Source organism: Anarrhichthys ocellatus, unplaced genomic scaffold (assembly GCF_004355925.1).
Source record: "Anarrhichthys ocellatus isolate YVR2014 unplaced genomic scaffold, GSC_Weel_1.0 scaffold7, whole genome shotgun sequence".
Taxonomy (NCBI): Eukaryota; Metazoa; Chordata; class Actinopteri; order Perciformes; family Anarhichadidae; genus Anarrhichthys; species Anarrhichthys ocellatus.
In genome coordinates this window covers 11,356,179-11,377,367 of record NW_022280037.1, presented here as the reverse complement: position 1 = coordinate 11,377,367, position 21,189 = coordinate 11,356,179, and the positions used below count along the sequence as shown (strand labels likewise).

The 21,189-nt window shown below is 40.7% G+C and overlaps 1 protein-coding gene across 6 annotated transcripts; it reads left to right on the top strand.

Annotated features, from left to right (window-relative positions):
* The first annotated feature begins 249 nt into the window (after positions 1 to 249).
* Positions 250 to 21,169, top strand: grm1b (glutamate receptor, metabotropic 1b). Of its 6 annotated transcripts, none has more exons than XM_031847307.1 (11): positions 250 to 329; positions 1,270 to 2,080; positions 3,780 to 4,029; positions 8,799 to 9,034; positions 9,299 to 9,313; positions 9,924 to 9,935; positions 13,232 to 13,478; positions 14,969 to 15,137; positions 15,773 to 15,899; positions 17,158 to 18,085; positions 18,783 to 21,169. In XM_031847307.1, the coding sequence occupies exons 2-11, from the start codon at positions 1,381 to 1,383 to the stop codon at positions 19,624 to 19,626; spliced, it is 3,528 nt and encodes a 1,175-aa protein (XP_031703167.1). In that variant the 5' UTR covers positions 250 to 329; positions 1,270 to 1,380; the 3' UTR covers positions 19,627 to 21,169. The 6 variants fall into 6 exon arrangements, with proteins under 6 accessions (XP_031703167.1, XP_031703168.1, XP_031703171.1 ...); XM_031847311.1 differs by lacking the exon at positions 250 to 329 and adding an exon at positions 18,200 to 18,230 and having other exon boundaries at positions 1,289 to 2,080; positions 18,783 to 18,857; XM_031847312.1 differs by lacking the exon at positions 250 to 329 and adding an exon at positions 18,200 to 18,230 and having other exon boundaries at positions 1,289 to 2,080; positions 18,818 to 18,848.
* The last annotated feature ends 20 nt before the right edge of the window (positions 21,170 to 21,189 follow it).

The window sequence follows — 21,189 nt, the reverse complement described above, 5'->3', positions numbered from 1 at the left end:
TTCAGGTTACCAGCTCTCCCTCAAACGGCTACCTTCCCCCCATGTACACTTGCAACAAAAATGCCATTAATCGGTGTTACATTGTCTGAGACATCCTCCTGACGTGTAAGGGTTGTGGCTCCAAATCAGGGGCACTGCAGTGAGTGTGACCCGCTTTCAAGATGCAGTGAGGAAGAGGATAAGAAGGGGGCACCTCAAAATCAGTAGGCTACAGAGGGAGGGAGAGAGAGAAGGGGGGAGAAAGATAGAGAGAGTCAGTCCCACAGTGTTTTCTCGGCAGAAGAGTCCAGTCTGGCTGCTTCAGAGGAGACCCGCTATGTCTGGTGCAGGTAGGTAACGTAACGTCAGTTATTAGGTGTTTTGCAGACTCAGTTGACTTAATACGGCAGCGTTTTCTTCGTCTGCTCTATTAATTAAGCTTCGCCCTTTTAATTGGGATGCATGTGCATGCTGTAGGTAGGTGACGATGTTGAAAATGTGACACAGGCTGTGGAGCTGCGACTGAGGAGCTATAGCGTGAGCTGACAGACGGTGAAAAATAGTCTTCAAACGAAGCACCTCGCGGTGTCCTTGTGTGATGCTTTCAGGGGTAAAAGTTGAAGAAACAGTCGCAGGTTGAAATAGATCAGCTTGCATGAACGAAATCAGCTGAGAGATGCAGGCAGCTGTCTGTGGTGCTGAAACTCAAAACGTTCCCTTGTTACAGAGGTAACTTTTTATCTCTGAGATCTAGATCTTACTGTCCTCAAAGCTTGTCATTGATGATCACTGCTGATATCAATTGTTTTAGCTTCCACCCTGTAGATCACAGCATACTTTAATGCAACAGGACTCCAATAAATTTGCCTTTTTGCATGTTTTTGATGCAACTTTTATGTACGATTTTATGTATTATTTGTGATTAGAAGACGAGGGAGGTGTTATGACTTTTAACATTTTTAGATTTGTGTGTGTGCATGTGTGTGTGTGGGGTGGGTGGCTTATTGTCATCAATTAATCTTAATTATCTTGAATTTACGTTTAATCTTGTTGCAAATAGACTGTCCGAGGATAGGAAGAATTGAAAAAAAAGCTGAATGTGATGTATTCAAATTATTTGTTTTGTCCAACCAACAGTCTAAAACACAAAGATAGTTAGTTTACTATCATAGATAACAAAGAAAATAATTAAATCTAGTTCAAAATTGAGAAACTGGAACCAGACAAGGTTTGTATGAAGGCTAGACATGTGTGCAAAACAGGAATTAATGCTCCACGTCTCTCATACAGGTTGACAATCTGAAGAAGAAGCAGTTCATTTCCATTTTATCCAAAACGTGGATTGATGGACCTCCATTATGGCAAAGTGGACATGATTCTACATTCAGCAGCTGTGGCACAATGTCGAATATGATTTACCTGACTGCCATAAGCATTTTACTGTTTGGGGCTTTCGTGTTGTCTAACGGCAAGTATGAGAGGTCAGCGGTGCCGAGCTCAGCCTCTCGCCTGGTGGCGAGGATGGACGGGGATATTATAATCGGTGCCCTCTTCTCTGTTCACCACCAACCATCAGCCGAGAAGGTGGCAGAGAGGAAATGTGGAGAGGTCCGAGAGCAGTACGGCATCCAAAGAGTGGAGGCCATGTTCCACGCCTTGGATCGGATTAACTCGGACCCGAACCTGTTGCCCAACATCACCCTGGGCTGTGAGATCCGGGACTCCTGCTGGCATTCGTCGGTGGCTCTGGAGCAGAGCATCGAGTTCATACGAGACTCTCTCATCTCCATCCGGGACGACAAGGACGGCTCCAGGTGGTGCATCGAGGGGGTTCCCTCCAGCCAGCCGCCATCAACCAAGAAGCCCATCGCGGGGGTCATCGGGCCCGGCTCCAGCTCAGTCGCAATTCAAGTTCAAAACCTCCTGCAGCTGTTCAACATCCCGCAGATTGCCTACTCTGCAACCAGTATCGACCTCAGTGATAAGACATTATTTAAGTACTTCCTCAGGGTGGTGCCCTCAGACACTCTTCAGGCCAGGGCCCTCCTGGATATCGTCAAACGGTACAACTGGACCTATGTGTCTGCAGTGCACACAGAGGGTAAGACACATTTGATTTGGTATTGCACTTACATAAAGTTGGGGGACTCACAAGGGACAGATTATAAAGAGAACTCCCAAAATTGAAGCAGCAAAAGTACCCTAACTTTAAGTCTGGGCTAAGCTCCAAAAACACTGGCTCTTACATCTCCCATGATGCAACTCTATAGCCCCTTTCTTTGACCCCTCGCTGCCACCCACATCTATAGTTTTGAATACAGAAACACAGAAGACATTATACAATTGTTTTTCCCATGCTGAGTAACAGTAAACTAAACTTCAGGTGTAAAATCAAAAGCACTGCCTCTTTCTAAAGGAGCTGATTTAACATTCTGATAATTAATATAGCAGAGATATAAAGATATAGTGGAGTAAAGTCTACCTGAGCAGAGATGTAAGTCACTCTCCTTCTGTGTGTGTTGCTATTCTCCTTGCTTTGGTTACATAGCCGGGCCGACTGCTCGTGCTTTTAGTGCATGTGAGCGAGCATTACTGGTTAGCTCGTTGCTGCCAATCTGCACTGCTCTCATACAGCTGATTACAGCTGATAACGCGGTACCGTAGTAGCACCCACTCACTCAACAGCCTTGTCGCTGTAGTTTGCACTGTTAGCGCTGTTAGCACCGTTAGCTGTTAGCCCCCGGCTCGCTGTCGACATGTTGAGAGCCATTGAGAGACAATGGAAATGCTCCCAATCTTGGATCTTCTTCAATGAATCAACAGTCCCGTCTTTGTGGCCTTATTTCCAGCAAGCAGGAAATTAAAGACAAGACGGTCCATCTTAGAAACTCCTGGCAGCACAGAGGCAGGAGCTCATAACCGCCTCTGCTAGCTCAGCACAAATATAAATTAAATGTTTTGTTGTGTGAATTGCTTTTGTAGACTAATGTTTTCACAGCTGGTGGCTGCAGACAGCCGTGTACTCCTTTGTGAGGCTCATCTCCATGATACTCATATAAATAGAGGTTCAATTTGAGAGGATGAAAGAGAACACGGTGTCCTCTTTTGTCTCGACTGTAGAGGTCCTTCCTTTTTATGCATCAAAGTCCACAAAGGCCAATTGCAAATAGACACAAAATACTTTTTCTGTTCTTTTCTCTTCATCGTCAGTTTTGCCGTCAGGTGCTTTACTTTGTTGCTCCTGCAGGTATCACCTACTGTTGCAACTATTGCTTGAAAACAAATGATCAATTATTCAAACGCCCGATTAACAGTTTGAGTAATTTTTCATGCAATTTTGACAAACCTCTGTTTTCAGGATCCAAAATGTTAGACCTGTCTGTTTTATCTCCGAGTAAACTAACAGTATTTGGGTTTTGGATTGTTGGTCGATCAAAAGCAACAATTTGGAGCTTTTACCTTTGGGGACCATGTGATATATCTTTCAGTATTTTGTGACATTGTAAAGACAAAAACAATGAATGAATTAAAAAGATAAAGAAAATAATTACTGGTTCCAGCCCTTGTTGCAACCTGCATTTGATTTGCATACAAATATGTTACAGGACACAACGGACCACTTGAAACCTGAAGGAAGAGATGTTTTGTCTCAGTAAGCCGTCCTTGAATAAATTAAGTTCAAACCATGTTCAACGTTTAAACCATTTGGATGCTGAATACAGACTGAATCTGTGAATAAAAAAAAACATTGATTCTTTCCAAAATGAAACCCACCAAACGGCTTCTCTCCTCTTTCTCAGGTAACTACGGTGAGAGTGGGATGGAGGTGTTCAAAGAGCTCGCCTCACAGGACGGACTCTGCCTCGCCCACTCTGACAAGATCTACAGCAACGCCGGGGAGAAGCACTTTGACCGGCTGCTGAGGAAGCTGCGTGAGCGTCTGCCTAAAGCCAGAGTGGTTGTCTGCTTCTGTGAAGGCATGACGGTCCGAGGGCTGCTCATGGCCATGAGACGGCTCGGAGTAGCTGGAGAGTTCCTCCTAATTGGCAGGTTGGTTAGCGATTCTTTCCCCCACGGGAGTTTCCTGTTTTGTCCGGCAGGTTGTTGTTGTTGTTGTTTTTTCTTGGAATGAGAAGTTTTCTCATTGATGGAATGAATTCTCTCATTTTTTAAGTCTACAGTGTCTTTTAAGAAGATTTTAATGGCCATGAAACTCATCCGACACAATAATCATCAGGAGAACTAAACTGAAAGTAGAAATAAAATAAAAAAACAGAAACAGCTGTGAGTGCCACATGGATTAACAACATTTGTGTCAATAATGAAGATAATTGTAGTCTCAATCTCAACAATCTAGCTCCATTTAGTGGCTGTTTCTTGAGCTTTTGATCATATCATGTCTCTGGGTAGACGGAGGTTGCTTAGTTGTTGCTTTTTCTGAGCACTTTAATGACTTTTCATCTATTTCTGACATTGAAAGTTCATTCTTGACCTCTTGAACCCTCGGCCTCTGGCTCAGGCTCCTGTTTCAAAATGACATGCCCAAACTGAACTCTGCAACTACACGGTCTATTTGAATGATCTTGGTATCATAATAAAGGTAACACTTGTGCATTATATGTTACTGGATATATGTAAATGAAGATAGAACTCAGCATAAATGAAGGATTTTATCTCAATCTAACAAAACTGTACATGTTTACAATGAATATCCCTTTAGAATGATGCAGTTGTAGCACAACACCTCTTGCAAACCAAATCCAAACATCTGAACATTACCTAAAACAGCACAATTTATGGTTATGGATGTTTAAAGGGATGTTTATTTTTATTCTACTTCTGCTGCTGGTTCAGTGAGTTGTGGTCGCTGTCTCAGCTTTCATAATGATATTGTTTGTGCAGGTAACGTTATGCGTGTCAGCCTGTTTTTGCTGTGTGCTCATTTATTTGCTTGGTGTTGGAATGGAGTTTCGTTTTAGGGTATGCAGGATGAATATGTTGCTACATGGTTAACTGCATGTCCTAACTGGTGTTTGTTGAGATGTGCGCAACTGGGGCACTCGGGTTCAAGAGGTTTTAATTGAAACTCAGTCAACACAATAAAGAACTTGCAAATTGAAAGTTTAAGTAAGAAACTCTCACGGGACTTGAATGTGTCTGTGGACTTTCCTTTTTTTTCTTGTTTTGTAAGTACAGTGAGCACTCCACGCCCCTCAGCGGGAAGGCTGAAAGGAAACAAAGTCAGAGGTTTCTGCAGCATTCAGTGTGAGGCTTGTTAGTGAGGCTGCATGCAGCTTCAAACACAACACTGTCAGAGACTTCTGGAGCTTCACCAGCATCATAAAACAACTGTTTTCCTTTTGTCAGATGCAGACTACTGGTTGTTACTTGTTATACCATTTTTATGAATTTGTTTGCAGCCAAAGGATTTCATATTATTTGACTTGAAATGAGGTCTATTCATTTTGAGTGAAATTGTTGTGCAGCAGTTGCAGTGCAAAGTAGGAAAGAGTGCAAATATAAAGAGCGTAAATGAAAATATCAATAAACCAATACACATGCCAAAAATATAAACAAGGGTAACGGTGAGCATCTTAAGTTGCTCATATCTCAAGTTGCTAATAGCTGTGAGAGCTTTTTCTGTTTGTATCTTGCAGACCTCTCAGCCAACATGAGCCTGTCATTTTTGACATCAGAAGGTCCATTAAGTAGCTGTTCTTGAGCTTTCATTCGTACCGTATGAGGGAATAATTATTGTATCCGCGTAATTCAAAATTATCATAACTTCAGCTATTTCTCCCTCATTTTTTGACATGATATTTGGGGAGATATTGAAGATAAATGTAGTTGACCACAGGATCCTTTTAGCTGTTTTGGAGCTTTCAGTAGTATCACATGATCTTCCCCAGCAGATGGAGTTGGGATTTCCATTTTTCTGAACACTTAAAGGACTTTCCCTCAAGAATTGCTGTGAAGTTGAGATTGAAGGTACATTTTTGTCCTTGGAAATAAAAGTTGACAAAACATTCTTACTTCAAGCTCCATTTAGTAGCTGTTATGGAGCGTTTGATCATTTCATATGCAGTGATAGATAATAATAATAATAATAATAATGACACTAATAACAATATTTTAAACGCATTAAAACGTGAAATGGTACTATTTTCCAGTAAAATTACACCATAATCCTCCGCTGCTCAGGATGGATGGTATACACAAAGTTCATATGGAACCGAAATATTCATTTTTCCTTCTAGGAGAGTTCCTCTGAAAGCAGAAGATGCTTTGAGTCAGGCTCAGTAATGAATAATGCATCCACGCAGCGAGCTCTCCCTCTCCCTGTCAGATCACAGGCAGGATGGGCTAATATGGGACAGCACCTCCAGCATGAGCTGGGGAATGAGGAGCAGTGAACATCAAAGCTCATATCAGCACTTATACCAGACATTCCCTCTTTGTGGAGTCTCAGCTCACCTCAAGTCCTGTTAGGAGTAGCTGCTGCACCTGAAATAGCCTACGATAAAAGCTACGGTTCATTTACTGAGAGCGGTTCATTAATTTGTGGCTACTTTATTCACAAAGGCTGATGAGAGTGAGTTAAAAAAAAACCTTCTTCTCAACCCAAATGATGAAATGCACGTCTGAAAAAAAGGGAGTTTAAACTTTCTCTCACCCCTTCCACTTGAATTTGCACTGCTGCTAAAGTCTCCACGGAAGATAAAGAGGGCGCGAGTTTGGCAGAGGGGTGTGTGTGTGTTTCTTTTTCTGGGTCAAGGAGACTACCGAAAAAGGAAAATGTTTTTTAGAACGATGCAGTAAGTGAACACATGCAGCTCTGTGCAGTGGGCCAGTCGAAAAAAAATGCCTGGGGCGCTGGTCATCAGCCATCCGTCTTCTGCTGTGTGCAGGATGAAAGAAATGTCTGTTCTCACACCAACAGATCCCACACATCTCAAACAAAAGACAACTCATTTGATCGACCCCTCGACTGAAATGACAAAAGAATATATCAGTTTTATCATCCTGTGGTTGACAAACGGTTGACTCCTAATCTGCTTTGCTTTGAACATATCTTCTTCTTTGTTCATTTCATAAAACACAATTCAGTTCACATAAATACCCTGCTAGTACTTTTACTAATGTCTTGTGACAATGTCTCCTTCCCTCAAACTAAATGATTCATGAATATGATATGTACAGTATGTGTGTGTGTGTGTGTTGACGTCAGGGATGTAGGGTTTTGGCACTGGAGGGACTGTGATGCTGAGAAGCAGATGGCCAGGTACTGTTGATACTGTCTCACTGGACAGCCATTGTCAGTTTATTCTTGAAGTGCCAGCCAAGCCAAACGTGCTATTGGCTTCGGCTTTTCTTTGCCAAATGTGGGTTTTTGAAGGCTGGTAACTGATATTTGTTCTGCCTCAAATGTGTTTGTGTCGTTGCAGGGTGAAAAAGCATGTGAGGCAGCATTTGAGATATGCCTTTAATGCTGGGTTAATGTTAACATTGTCAGTATTCTAAATAAATACATAAACAATGATGAGTAGATGTAATATTCACCACCTTAGAGTATGTCAGGGGATCAACAAAGATATCTATTATATATATATACAGTATATTGTAGCCAGAAAAAATGATGTATATTGTTTTATAATATTCAGTGTGTTGCCGCATTCTAGGGAATTGTTTTTGGGCGAGATCATCCTTGAAACGATGCTGTTCATCTCTCCTGTTCTCCTCCTTCCTTTCTCACTCATGCATGTAGAGTTTTCAAACACTTGCATCACGGATGCTGAGAAATACTCAAATGAAGGGAGCATGTGTGTCATCAGCCTGATCTTTTGTGAGAGGATTCAATGCAGAATTGATTTTCAAATAGACGAGCATGTGAACTATAAATACAAACTATGAATATCGGAGAGAAAAAGAATCACACCAAAGTGTCTGTGTGGAGGGTGGAAACTCGTTTCTCTCGAGGGCAGATTGTGCCGCCACAGTACTAAGCTGCGAATTCTCACCGGACTTGTGATTGTGTCTGTGGAACGGGGAGACCTTTTTTCTTTTTTCTTGGTTCGGCAAGTACAGTGAGCACTCCACGCCCCTCAGCGGGGAGGCTGGAAGGAAAACAAAGTCAGAGGTTTCTGCAGCATTCAGTGTGAGGCTTGTTAGTGAGGCTGCATGCGGCTTCAAACACAACACTGTCAGAGACTTCTGGAGCTTCACCAGCATCATACAATAACTGTTTTACTTTTGTCAGATGCAGACTATACTGGTTGTTACTTGTTATACCATTTTTATGAATTTGTTTGCAGCCCAAGGATTCATATTATTTGACTTCAAATAAGATAACTGTAACTTTATTTATCTTGAGGGAAATTGTTGTGCAGCAGTTGCCGTACAAGGTACGGAAATATAAATATCAATAAACAGATATTTGGAATATATTTAGTTCCGGGTTGATAAAAAAGACTGTCGATTGATTCCAGGATGGTGGAAACAACAAGGACAATATAAAAGCTTTCTTTTTAAATTAAAATACAAAATTATAGAAAGTACCACCATAATATAAAATGTACTAATAATAAGACTTGGAATTCGTGAATTTGGGTTCACATGATATAACGCAAGCAAGGACATACAGTTCATCATTTCCAACTATGATGGTTTGAAAAATCTTTTAGAGTTCTGTAAAGGACCTACTGGGTTCCTCTCAGGTCACAAGTTTAGCCCTGTGACTCAAATGGTAATGTTAACGCTTGAGAGGCACAAACTGGTGCTATGCCAGTGGTACTATTTACAGTGTGTTGCTCTCCCTGCAGTGACGGCTGGGCGGACCGGGTCGAGGTGGTGGAGGGATACGAACAGGAGGCCGTGGGCGGCATCACTGTGAAGCTGCAGTCTGACGAGGTCTCCTCCTTCGATGACTACTTCCTGAAGCTCAAGCTCAGCACCAACACCCGCAACCCGTGGTTCTCCGAGTTCTGGCAGTACCGCTTCCAGTGCCGCCTTCCCGGCCACCCGCTTGAGAACCTGAATTATGCGCGAAACTGCTCAGGTAGCTAAACAATTCGTCATGCAATTGTGATGTTTCCTGCAGTTTTTCTGGTTTACATTTTTACGCCAGCGTGCGCATCAGCTTGTCTTTTCGAACTGTTCTGATCTGTGCAGTGCCTAGAGGACGAAGCCAAAAGGCCCCATAAACTGGAACACGTTCTTAAATTATGAATTAGACTGCCAGAGGGGAGAATTCTCTCTAAGTCAAACCAATAACACATATTTCTTTTCACATTGTTCATTTCTGTGACACTTGGCTTCACAGAGGATGATGATCTAGGTAAATTAAATCTTTTACATTTTACAAAGGAACTAAATTAATGCATTAGCTTAAGTACTTGGTTTCTCGAAACAATGCTCAACAAGCATGTTTCCAAAACATATTTTTGCATACTGCTCTTAAATATTTCTTTTACAAATATATCGATAGATATATTTACGTTTTCAATCTCAATGTACTTGTTACTGTTTAATTCAGTCTTTTTAAAATCCTTCTTTAAAATTCTTTAAAATGTATCATATTGATAAACGTAAATATAAAATGATGCATGCAGCAAAAAACATAAAACATTTTATTCCTTTTCAGTTGTCAGCTCTCAGGGTTCTTCAAGTGAATTTGTTTTTGCCATTGCACTTCACTTTCTGCAGTTGTTTTAATCATTTATTCCTTTGCAGCGTTTGCACATTATTTAGGAGAATAGAGCCTCTCTTCTTTACGCACATTCCTTAAGCTTGTATTCATTCCTACAAGGCATCATATTTTGATAGCAGTTATTAAAATACTTATTTTTGCCTCATAAGTGGAGATAGATAGAGTTATTGTCTGCTGCCCTGTTACTTCTATTGTTTTTATTTTATTATTGATATATTTATTCATTTTTTTGGTGTAGAACTCCAAGACGGTGAGTGAATCCCTCTGAATGGAATCATAATGCTCCTCACTTTGGCAATATACGTAGAGGTTGACTGAAATTAAGGTTTGATCACATGATGTGAACATTTTGGTGGTCAGTTTATATTCTTCTTTCTCCCTAAACGTACTATTAATCTCAGTAAACCTCTAATATATGAAGCTATTGGGATGTTTTAATTTCTTTTTTTCTGCAGTGAGAGCCCAACAATTGATCCGCTCTCACTTTGTGCTCTCACACTCTTTCAAGTCGTACAAAACAGCCCAATAACATTTGAGTGAGATGGTAACTGGCTGATCCGGCTTGAGTTGCATGTAGCCACAGAACTAGTGAAGCCCTACTGTAACAGATAACACGTATTTTAGAGCCATTGTATCGCAGTTGTATTCATATTTGGACAGAGAAGGTCTGGTTGTCTTGCAGCCGACTGAACTTCAAAAGCAGACCAGAATTGCTTGCATGCTGACATCGTGACATCATTGCATCATGACTGAAGCTCACGCAGCTCAGTGAGTGAGGCGAGCGTCAAAGCCAAGGAGCTGTTAAACTAGGTCATCACCAGCAGTTCCCATCGGATGCTCACCCAGCTGCTACCCAACTGAATTTACTGTTTATGTGTTTGTCTGCACAGGCAGTCGTTTTCCCAGCAGTCCTTTTTTTTAACGATCATCACTTGATTTAAAACATTTGGTGAGAAAGTCACCGGCAATGGAGGACGCTCATAAAGCCTGTCGGCCTCATGTATCACACAGTTAAATGTTGATTTGTGCGGTGTGTGAATGCTTACACAGAGAAAAGGACAAATGACAAATTATGGAACTAGAAATGAGAATATCTCTGCCAAGCCTGAGCAATCCTTTAACGATGTTATTTTAATATGTAATAGAAAATCTTTTTATTCTGTATTTGCATCAACTAAAACATCGTGGTAGACAAACATTACAACTTTATTGTCCACAGAGGTGGAAAATTTACTTTTGTTTAGTTTTATTACTTGAAAATAAAATACTATGTATAATTTAAGAAAAAAACATTAAGATACTGTACATATGCCTCAACTTATTAAATAAACAAAGAGAAAATTAGAATAATACCAAGAATTAAGAATTAAGAAATCCTTAAAAAATAATCTTGACTCTGCACCAAAAAACATTTTACAGAAATAAGTTTAAAATAGTTTTTTTTTAGAAATTCTCCAAACACACAAATAATTGAACAACAATGTCTTGTCTCCTATTATTTCAAATGAATATCCGCTAATAAATTCAAGAAGGGCTAACAAAAGGAAATTCAAACTAATCTGATTGCTGAATAACATAAAGAGCTGTGACGGTAATGACCATGACTTTTTGAATATACCAGCTTTGAAGACTTCTGACAGTGTAACAATAATCCTGCTCATGGAGTTTCAGTCACTTGAATACATTTGAGTTTGTATCATCAATAAAATTAAACCACAGTCAGAATGAACACCTAATCTTCTATATTGCCTTGTAGGGGAAAATTCAGTCACAAGCTTATAAAATGATTTCACTACAGGTTAATAGCAGACCACCTCAAGGTGTCACTCAGACAGAACCAGGACATTCTGATGTAGCATTTCAAAATTAAAGCCCTTCAAGATCTCATTCATGAGCTCACTTCAAATCACATTCATGAGACAATTTCTCTCATTTCAGATTAGATTTTAGAGGAAATGGTGTATAGTTACAAAATCTAAGCTCTACTCCTAACCCTCCCAAAAGGGCCCATGAGCCAATTTGGACTTGGGGTTAAGTTGGTTTTGACCCCTTCCGAAGGCCGCAGGGACTCGAAACTGGTACCACTCCAATTGCAATGGACACATTAGTGGGGGTAGAGTCCACTTCCAAGGCTCTACTCCTAACCCTAACCCTAGCCCTAACCCTCCCAAAAGAGCACATGAGCCAATTTGGACTTGGTGCATAGTGCATAGTTACAAAATGATTTCACTACAGGTTAATAGCAGACCACCTCAAGGTGTCACTCAGACAGAACCAGGACATTCTGATTTCAAAATTAAAGCCCTTCAAAATCTCATTCGTGAGCTAACTTCAAATCACATTCATGAGACAATTTCTCTCATTTCAGATTAGATTTTAGAGGAAATGGTGCATAGTTAGAAAATCATTTCACAACAGGTTAATAGATGTCGGTTTGGTCTATGAAGATCTCCTCTAAAATCCTAAAGGTGTCTTTTTAGTTGATACAAAGGGTTAAGATATTACATTATCAGTCGTTACATCACACTCTGCTCCCTTTTTCATAAATTATGAAAGAGGGAGTTTGGGATTTAGGTGACAGAGACTGGCGGGTGAAGCCAACAAGAGCATCATTTTACTCCTTTAGATGTAAATTCATGATCAAGTAAAATTGTGATCCTTTCCTTTTGTAAAAAATTGCTCTCAATGTACATGTGTGGATTATACTAAATTGTACAAGGGTTCAAGGGCAATTATTTAGCAGAAAGAAAGATTTAAGTAGATGTTGCCTTCCTACCAAGTGCTGATTTTTTGAAGACTTGTTTGTACTCTGACAAAAGACGCTTTCCACACCAAACAAAGGAAAAAAATTCAAGAGCATCTCCAGCTCCAGGAGCTGCCAAACACACCTACCTGTTTCTCTGTTTCACCAAAACATATTGAATGCATGATGCAGCTCTTTGAAATAACACTAAGTTGACATGTTAATGTTTTAACACAAAGCAACTAAAAAAAACCCTGCTTACTCTGCTTCTAGCTTTCATTACACTGAACTGATAGGGTGTGTTTGAACTTCACTGTCTCATTTTCTCATCATGTTTGTTTGAGGGGAAACAATACAAACAGAGAACAACAGATCACAAACGTGAAAAAGCTCAGTTTGTTTTTCTGCTTGACGAGACACGACGTCAGTTGCACGGTATTGCAGACCAACTCTAATTGAAGCCTGACTCATGAATGCAGAAATGAGTACTCTTGCCATGGTAACAAGGTTTCTTTCAAGCCATTTTCTGAGGCTTCCAGTTCTTTTAGTGCAGTCTCCCACTGAGGCAAAGAGCCGTGTAGCTCACTGCCTGTATTCAGAGAATAATAACAAGAATGTGTCTGTGAGCACCCTATCACTCCTTTGTAATACGTTACATCACGCCAGACACACCTGACATTTAGAGACTATTCTGACAGCATAACACGCTACCGCTTGCAGCAATGAAGCACCTCCTGTAAGGCTCTCCCTTTTAAAGAACTGTCCTGGAGATGAGTCCTTACCGTTTCTTAATGTGTGGGCAGGTTACGAAAGTCTGGAGGACAACTACGTTCAGGACAGCAAGATGGGCTTCGTCATCAATGCCATCTACGCCATGGCCCACGGGCTGCATGACATGCATACTGTTCTCTGCCCTGGTCACGTGGGGCTCTGTGAGAACATGAAGCCCGTTGATGGCAGCCACTTGCTGGACTTTCTCCTCAAGACGTCCTTCACGGGTGTTTCTGGAAAGGACATATGGTTTGACGAGAACGGCGACTCACCTGGGAGGTAAAACGCACTTCCTTTACATACCTTAGTTGAGAAAGACGTAGCGATTGTTTACCTGAGTAAAAGTAGGAATACCCCACTAAGTAGTAAGTAAAAGTCATGCATTTAAAGGAACAGTGTGTAGTATTTAGGGTGATCGATTGGCAGAAATGGAATATTATATTAAGTATGTTTTCTTTAGTGTTTAATCACCTGAAAGTAAGAATCGTGTTCGTTACCTTAGACTGAGCCATTTATATCTACAAACGGAGCGGGTCCTCTTCATGGAGTCGGCCACCATGTTTCTACAGTAGCCCAGAATGGACAAATCAAACACTGGCTCTACATAGGGCCATTCCCATTTTTTGAGTTTTCGTGTTGGCCACCGTAGTTCTCCTTGAAATCTGCAACTTCACAGCTAGATGCCGCCTAACCCTACACACTGGTCCTTTAAACTTTAAAGGGCCAGTGCACCTTTACTTTTTGTACTTTAAACTTTAAATCATAAAAAGTCAAAGTGCTTCTTTTGCAGAATAGCCCATTTCAGAATGGTGTAAATTATATGAAAGTTGTGTTTCATTTCAATAATCACATCGTTCAGAATCAAATGAAAAATCTGAAATAAAAAATAAATATTTTAGAAGCCGATAATAAGTGTGATTGGAGTTGCTGTGTTTATAGTTTTTTCTACTTGGCTGACATGAAGTGTAATAAACATCATATTGTGCGCTCTAAATTAAGTGTTTCATTAATTAAGTACATTCTGTGTCTTAATTCTTCAGTGTAAATTTAGTTTGAGTTTTCTTGTTGCAGGAAACAGATTCATTCGTTGGCAAATTGGAACACTAAAACTGATATTTTCTTTTCTAAAATGACTCACAATAAATAAGCCAATTATGAATATCCAGCACCCCAAATAATATTATTCAGCATCCCAAACAACCTTTCAAGGGCAGACGATGTTGAAATTACTCCTGTCAGTACAAATATGATGTGCACAAAGTTGATAGAACAATTTTCATTCAATCATTTCGTGATCGTCAAGTTGCTCTCAGCTAGTCATATTAGGGAACATTGACATATGCATAGTAATGTCCATATTGTAATGAGAAAAGCAATTGTCTGGCCTCCTCACTGATACATACACTGAAACCTCTCACTAATAATCCTGCTTGTTTTGAACACAGTCGCTATAGTTTCCAGCTACTTTTATCCGTGAGTAACTGAAATTGCACCGTCAAGTGAGTCTGGGAGTGTTTTGATATTCCAGTGGGGAGGTTTTACTGCAATCCAGAGAGGAAGATATGAAAGACATATCAGCACCTGGCGAACTAATCCCTGAGTCACAAGTATTGATCAAGAGCCTGACTAGCCCCCTGTTGATAAAATGTGCTATTTTTATGCTAAGTGGCAGTAAAACTGTTATTTCCCTTTTAAGAATCGATTCAGCGTCGGTGAAACCTTGTTAACTCGTGTCTTCCTCTAACTCATGGCTTTCTGTCCACCATCAGGTACGAGATTATGAACTTCCAGCATGTGGAGCCGGGTGTTTATGACTACATCAACATCGGCTCCTGGCATGAGGGCGCACTCAGTCTGGATGATGAATTGATGCAGATGAACCGCAGTGACATGGTCCGCTCAGTCTGCAGTGAGCCCTGCTCCAAAGGAGAGATCAAGGTGAGGGGCAAATCCTTTAAATACCCTCCTGCTGAGGACAAATTGTCACTGTTACCATGTCACCTCTGTGTTGTAGCTTTGTAGTTCAGTCTCTGCATTGGAGTCACTGATCTTCAAATATTAGGACTACAATTCTCTTTTTTCAACTAATGGATGTATTGATAGGTAATACATAATTTACTCATTTAATGCTTTATAGATCAGTATTAAGTCATTAATAAGATCAAATGCTGGGTTGCCAGGTTGTGAACAAACACATTGGCTGATAAATGTTATAAATGTTCCATTCATTACTAATAATTGAACACATTCACTGGTCACTAATAAAGGGTTCTAATCATTAAGTCTACAGCTGTAAGTATTAATGAGATGTTAATTAATGTTTTTTTGTCCGGATCATTTGCAGCCCTTTCCTAGAAATAGAAATGGTCAAATGATCTAACTGCTCAAAGGGAGTTTTCACAACCTGGCACCTCAACAGCTATTATAAATGCTTCTGATCTATCTTTAGTCTTGTGTTAAAAACAATTATTAAAATATTACAGTCAGTGGGACTCCCTACACTGAAACAAACTAAGGGTATGGGTAGTTGTAGGAAAGTATTTTAAAAGGTTTCTACCTTCTTTGTCGACCAGGTGATCAGGAAGGGAGAAGTGAGCTGCTGCTGGATCTGCACCGGCTGTAAGGACAACGAGGTCGTCCAGGACGAGTTCACATGCAAGGCCTGTGAGCTGGGCTGGTGGCCAGACGAAGAACTGGAAGGTAGGCTTGTACTCCTCACTCTCCATTTACCTACCGCTGTAAACTCTCACTGCTTGTAACTGTAGCTGGTTTTCTTTTAGAGAGTTTGACATTTTGGAAAATATGCATATGTATTTTTTTCCCCAAGAGTAAGATGAGAAGGTTGATACCACCTTCCTGTCAGTTTGTTAAATATAAGGCGACAGCAAGAAGCCAGTTAGCATAGCTTAGCATAAAGAAATGAAGAAAAGACAAGACAATTAGCCCCATCCGATTAGAACAGACAATGTTACTGTTCTGCAGTTTTTTACATGTACTGTATATTTAGATGCATTTAGGTTATTTCAGTGGCCACAGGCTGAGTTCCTGTTGCATGATGGATGCTTTTAGAGACAAAAACATTCTTATTCTTATGATTCTTATTAGAGGCTCTGTAGAAAGTTAAGTTCCTCCAAGCTTTTACTCCCCCCGCTAAGTAACAGTTTGTCCCGCTAAGATTCTTTGCGGCACTATTTCATAAACCTGTTCTGTCCTATTTTTATTGCTTTCCCATGACACCTGAGAGCCATTCATCATCTTCACCATTTCATCCGACAGCAGCCCTACTTCACTTACCACTCTTCTTCTGGCCCACTTTCAAAGGCCTTCTTGTGCTGTTCAAAGACAAGACACTTTCTTAATAGGTTCATCCTGCCTCCATGCTGTTTCATATATATATATATATATATTTTTACTATGACCTTTAGGTACACACATAAACAAGAAAATGTGGTGCACAGGGATGACATTAAAATGATTCTTGTGCAGTTTTCCAACCCCAACCCTCCTGCCGTCCTACAATAAATAAATAAACAAACATAAATTAGATATTGAAAGTGTGCCCTCAACATGAAGCAGAAAGGAGATCATATTTGGATCCATGAAAAATGCAGTGATTTACTTTGTCCTGCTGCATTGGCCACCTCCTGTGCTGGCTGCAGCCCAGCCCGGCCATGGCTGAGTAGAAAAGGGTTTATTTATAGTTGAGCTAAAAACCTACTTTGAGACTTAGTATATTTTCTCAGGCTAAAATGTATTTTATTAATTTTGAATGTGTCCCTACAATAGTGCCTAAAAAACTTTAAATTTCATTCTTGTCAAAATGAACTTATATTTAGGCATCTTTCTCTAGATAATCAGAAATCTAACCACCAAGCTGACGCTGAAACGTTGAAAGTTTTATGAGCTGCTTTTAGTGTGTTTTGGCTTGTTTATATCGTCATGTTTTTATCCTTTTCAGGCTGTGAGCCAATTCCCGTGCGCTGCCTGGAGTGGAGCAATCCAGAGTCTATTATCCAGGTGGTTTTCTCCTGCATGGGCATCCTGGTCACGTCATTTGTTGCCTTCATCTTTGTCTTATACCGTGACACGCCTGTGGTCAAATCCTCCAGCCGGGAGCTCTGCTACATCATCCTCGCAGGGATCTTCCTGGGCTACATGTGTCCTTTCACCCTCATCGCCCGTCCCACCGTGGCCTCCTGCTACCTCCAGAGGCTGCTTGTCGGACTCTCAGCCGCCATGTGCTACTCCGCCCTGGTAACCAAAACCAACCGCATCGCCCGTATCCTGGCAGGCAGCAAGAAGAAGATTTGCACCCGGAAACCGAGGTTTATGAGTGCTTGGGCTCAATTGGTCATTGCCTCCATTCTGATCGGTGCCCAGCTCTCTTTGGAGGTCACCCTCATCATCATGGAGCCTCCTGAACCCATCAAATCCTACCCCAGCATCAAAGAGGTCTTCCTCATCTGCAACACCAGCAACGTGGGTGTTGTGGCTCCTCTGGGCTACAACGGCTTGCTGATCATGAGCTGCACTTATTATGCCTTCAAGACCCGCAACGTCCCTGCAAATTTCAACGAGGCCAAATACATCGCCTTCACCATGTACACCACATGTATAATATGGCTGGCGTTCGTGCCAATCTACTTTGGCAGCAACTACAAGATCATCACCACATCTTTCTCTGTAAGCCTCAGTGTGACTGTAGCTTTGGGCTGTATGTTCACCCCAAAGATCTACATCATCATTGCCAAACCTGAGCGGAACGTGCGCAGCGCGTTCACCACCTCTGACGCTGTGCGCATGCACGTCGGCGACGGCAAAATTGCCTGCCGAAGCAGCAGCCTGCTCAACATGTTCAGGAGGAAGAAGAACACTGGAAACGGCAGGTAAGATTCATTAATTGAGTCTGAGTCCTGCTCCTGAGGCACCTCAGGGATGCTGGTTTTACTGTAATTCCCTCTCGAAGGGAACCTGATGTCTTACTGTATTTACTTTCATAGGGACACCTGTTGTAAAGTGTGACGGATATAGGTCAGTGCTCAATTCACACAGCCATTTTAACCTTTGAACTGATGGTAAAATTAAAACAAGCATCTCTGTGTGCTAAGGGATGACAAGTGGGATCACTAATATATATTACAGGGTTTCTGCAGCATTCACCAAATTAAATGTAGGACTTTTTTTTTGACCTTTTTGATATCACACAGAATTAAATTTAAATCCCTGTTTTTACACCCATGACAGCCAAAGCATGAAAGAAAACAATATAGCATAGAATTATGTATATACACTTTCCAGCAATACATAGAAATATTTTCAAATTCCATAAATAATTAAATAATGCAACCTGGTCCCACATGAGCGGGATAGAATGGATGGATGAATTAGATGAAATATTATTAATTCATTTAATTAACACTTCCAAAACCTGCAGATACCCTGGAATATTGCGCACAACATGATTCATATTTTTAATAATTTAAACGACAAGATAATTCATTCTGACATGAACCGAAATTGCTTTTTGTGTCTCCACCTTTGTGGGTTCCGGTGAAGTAACAGCCATCTTTATTTTGTTCATAGTTCTAATGGAAAGTCTGTGTCATGGTCTGAACCAGGTGCAAGACATCCTCCAAAAGGGGATCACACGTGGCACAGACTGTCAGTGCATGTGAAGAGACAGGAAGCAGGTTCCAATCAGATGGCTGTCATCAAACCCTTAACTAATTCGTACCAAAACAGAGCCCTGGACTTCTCCGACCTCAGCACTAAGACCCTGTACAATGTGGCCGAGGAGGACGAGAGTGACCTTATCAGATACAACCCCCCCATCACTCCCCCCATGATGCCCCACGGGCAGATTCCTGCCTGTGGACTGATGAAAGCCGTGGAGGAGGTGGAGCTCTATACACCTCTGCATCTGCAGTCAAATTGCATCATCCCCCGATGCGTCATCATGGACCACCTGCAGGAGGAGGTGCTGGTTGGTAAATTCAACATTGATATACCTGAGCTTGATGATATGATTAGCATGCCTGAGGCCGTGAGCGGCGGCATGCCTGTGTACCACCAGGCCCACCTCATCCAGCAGGACCCGGTCCTGCCTCTGTACCTGGACCCGTACGACGAAGAGCCCACTTCCCCTTTAGAGGAGGATGAGATGGACCGTGAACAGTTTGGCCTTCTCCACGGCTACATGTACAACAACGCCCAGATTCACAACGAGGAGGACTTGGTTGAGGTCAAATTAGCATTGGAGGGTTCTCTGGCACTGATGCCTCCGTCCCCTTTCCGAGATTGCGCTGCTCCTCCAGCGAGCGCCTTTCCCAATTCGCCGGTTTCCGAGTCGATTTTGTGCAGCCCAACAAATGTGACATATGCCTCTGTCATCCTCAGAGACTACAAGCAAAGCTCCTCAACTCTGTGAGGGTGCACACTTAGTATTACCAGTTGTACTATATTGTCAAGTTTCTAATGATATGTGCTGAATATGATGATATAGAGAGAAAAGTCATTCTGTGGTCTGACAAGTCATTTTTCACTCTATAATTAATAGCTGTTACATGATAAGGGTGAACAACAAGACGCCACATTTTAAAATGATTTTTGATGTTGTCTACAATAGCTATACAAAATAATTAGCTTATTACAAACATATATTTATGGGCGAACATAAGCTTATAGGATAATATAGATTTTGTGATTATGAGAAAAACAACCAAGACTCTATGTATGCACTCACTTTGAATATAAATAGATTTATTTGAGAAATGTAGGTGACATAACAAGCAGGTGAATATATGTTGTATGTAATGCAAAACAATCTTAATTGTCAACAAAAGAAACTGGAATATGTTTTGTGTAACACATTGAGTGTTTTGTGCTTCATCAGGAATGAAAATGGAGAGGTTTAAAGGAATAGTTTGACATTTAGTAAAATGCACTTACTTGCTTTGTTGAAGAGAGATCAATTCCACTAAATCCGATAAAGCTACAGCTAGCAGCCATTAGCTGAGTTTAGCAGAAAGACTGAAAATGGGGAAACGGCTCGCTTAGCTCTGTCCTAATAGTTTTTACACTTTTCGTACGGATTCCAGAAATATGATATTAATTAATGAGCTTTGTGCTTGTAGGTAGATTTTGTGACCTTTAAACAGAGCGAGGTTCACTTTTTCCCTTGTTTCCAGTCTTCATGCTAAGCTATGCTAACTGCTTGTGGAAGCTTCATATCAACTGTACAGATGTGTGACCGGTATAAATCCTCTTTTCTCACTTTTGTGGCAAGAAAGCAGCTAAGTGTATTTCCCAAAATATTAAACTTTTGTTTTGAGGTAGGACAGCAGAACAAAAATGTTGAGGTATAAAAGTCGACATGTTAACGTGATTTCTTGGTGGAAAAAAAGCAATTATCTGTGGATTTTTGATTGATACAGAACTGCCAGGAGAGTGCACTGACTGTCACGAATGTAGCAGAGGACAAGTTCAAGTGCCACATTTTCAGTACGAATTTTTCTTTCTTTTGTACATTTATCTCATTTATATGGTCTTCAAATGCAAGTTAACTAGTTTCAAATTTATATCTTTTATAATTAGACATCTGACTTCATAATTGTATAGATTTATGCAATAGATAAATGACCTAACATTATCATATGTTTTGTGAATGTATGAATTGTGGATCATATTTTGATATTCAGGTGATATCTATATCAATGTCAATATTAGAAATACTTTATTAGCTGTGTGTGATTCTCTTGTGTGATTGGTTGTGTACACCAATCAATTCCCTAAATATTAAGAACCTATTAAATCTGTATAATGTGGTGAAGTGCTACTGTAACCATTAGTAATATTCTGAATAAGCTTTCTGCAGCCTGACAGTATCAATTAAGTCTGCCCTTTTAAACAAATATTGTAGAGCATTTAAAAGGACACTTGTTTGATTGGGGTGAATTAAATATTTTTTATGCTTTTGTCTCCTGTTTTTCAT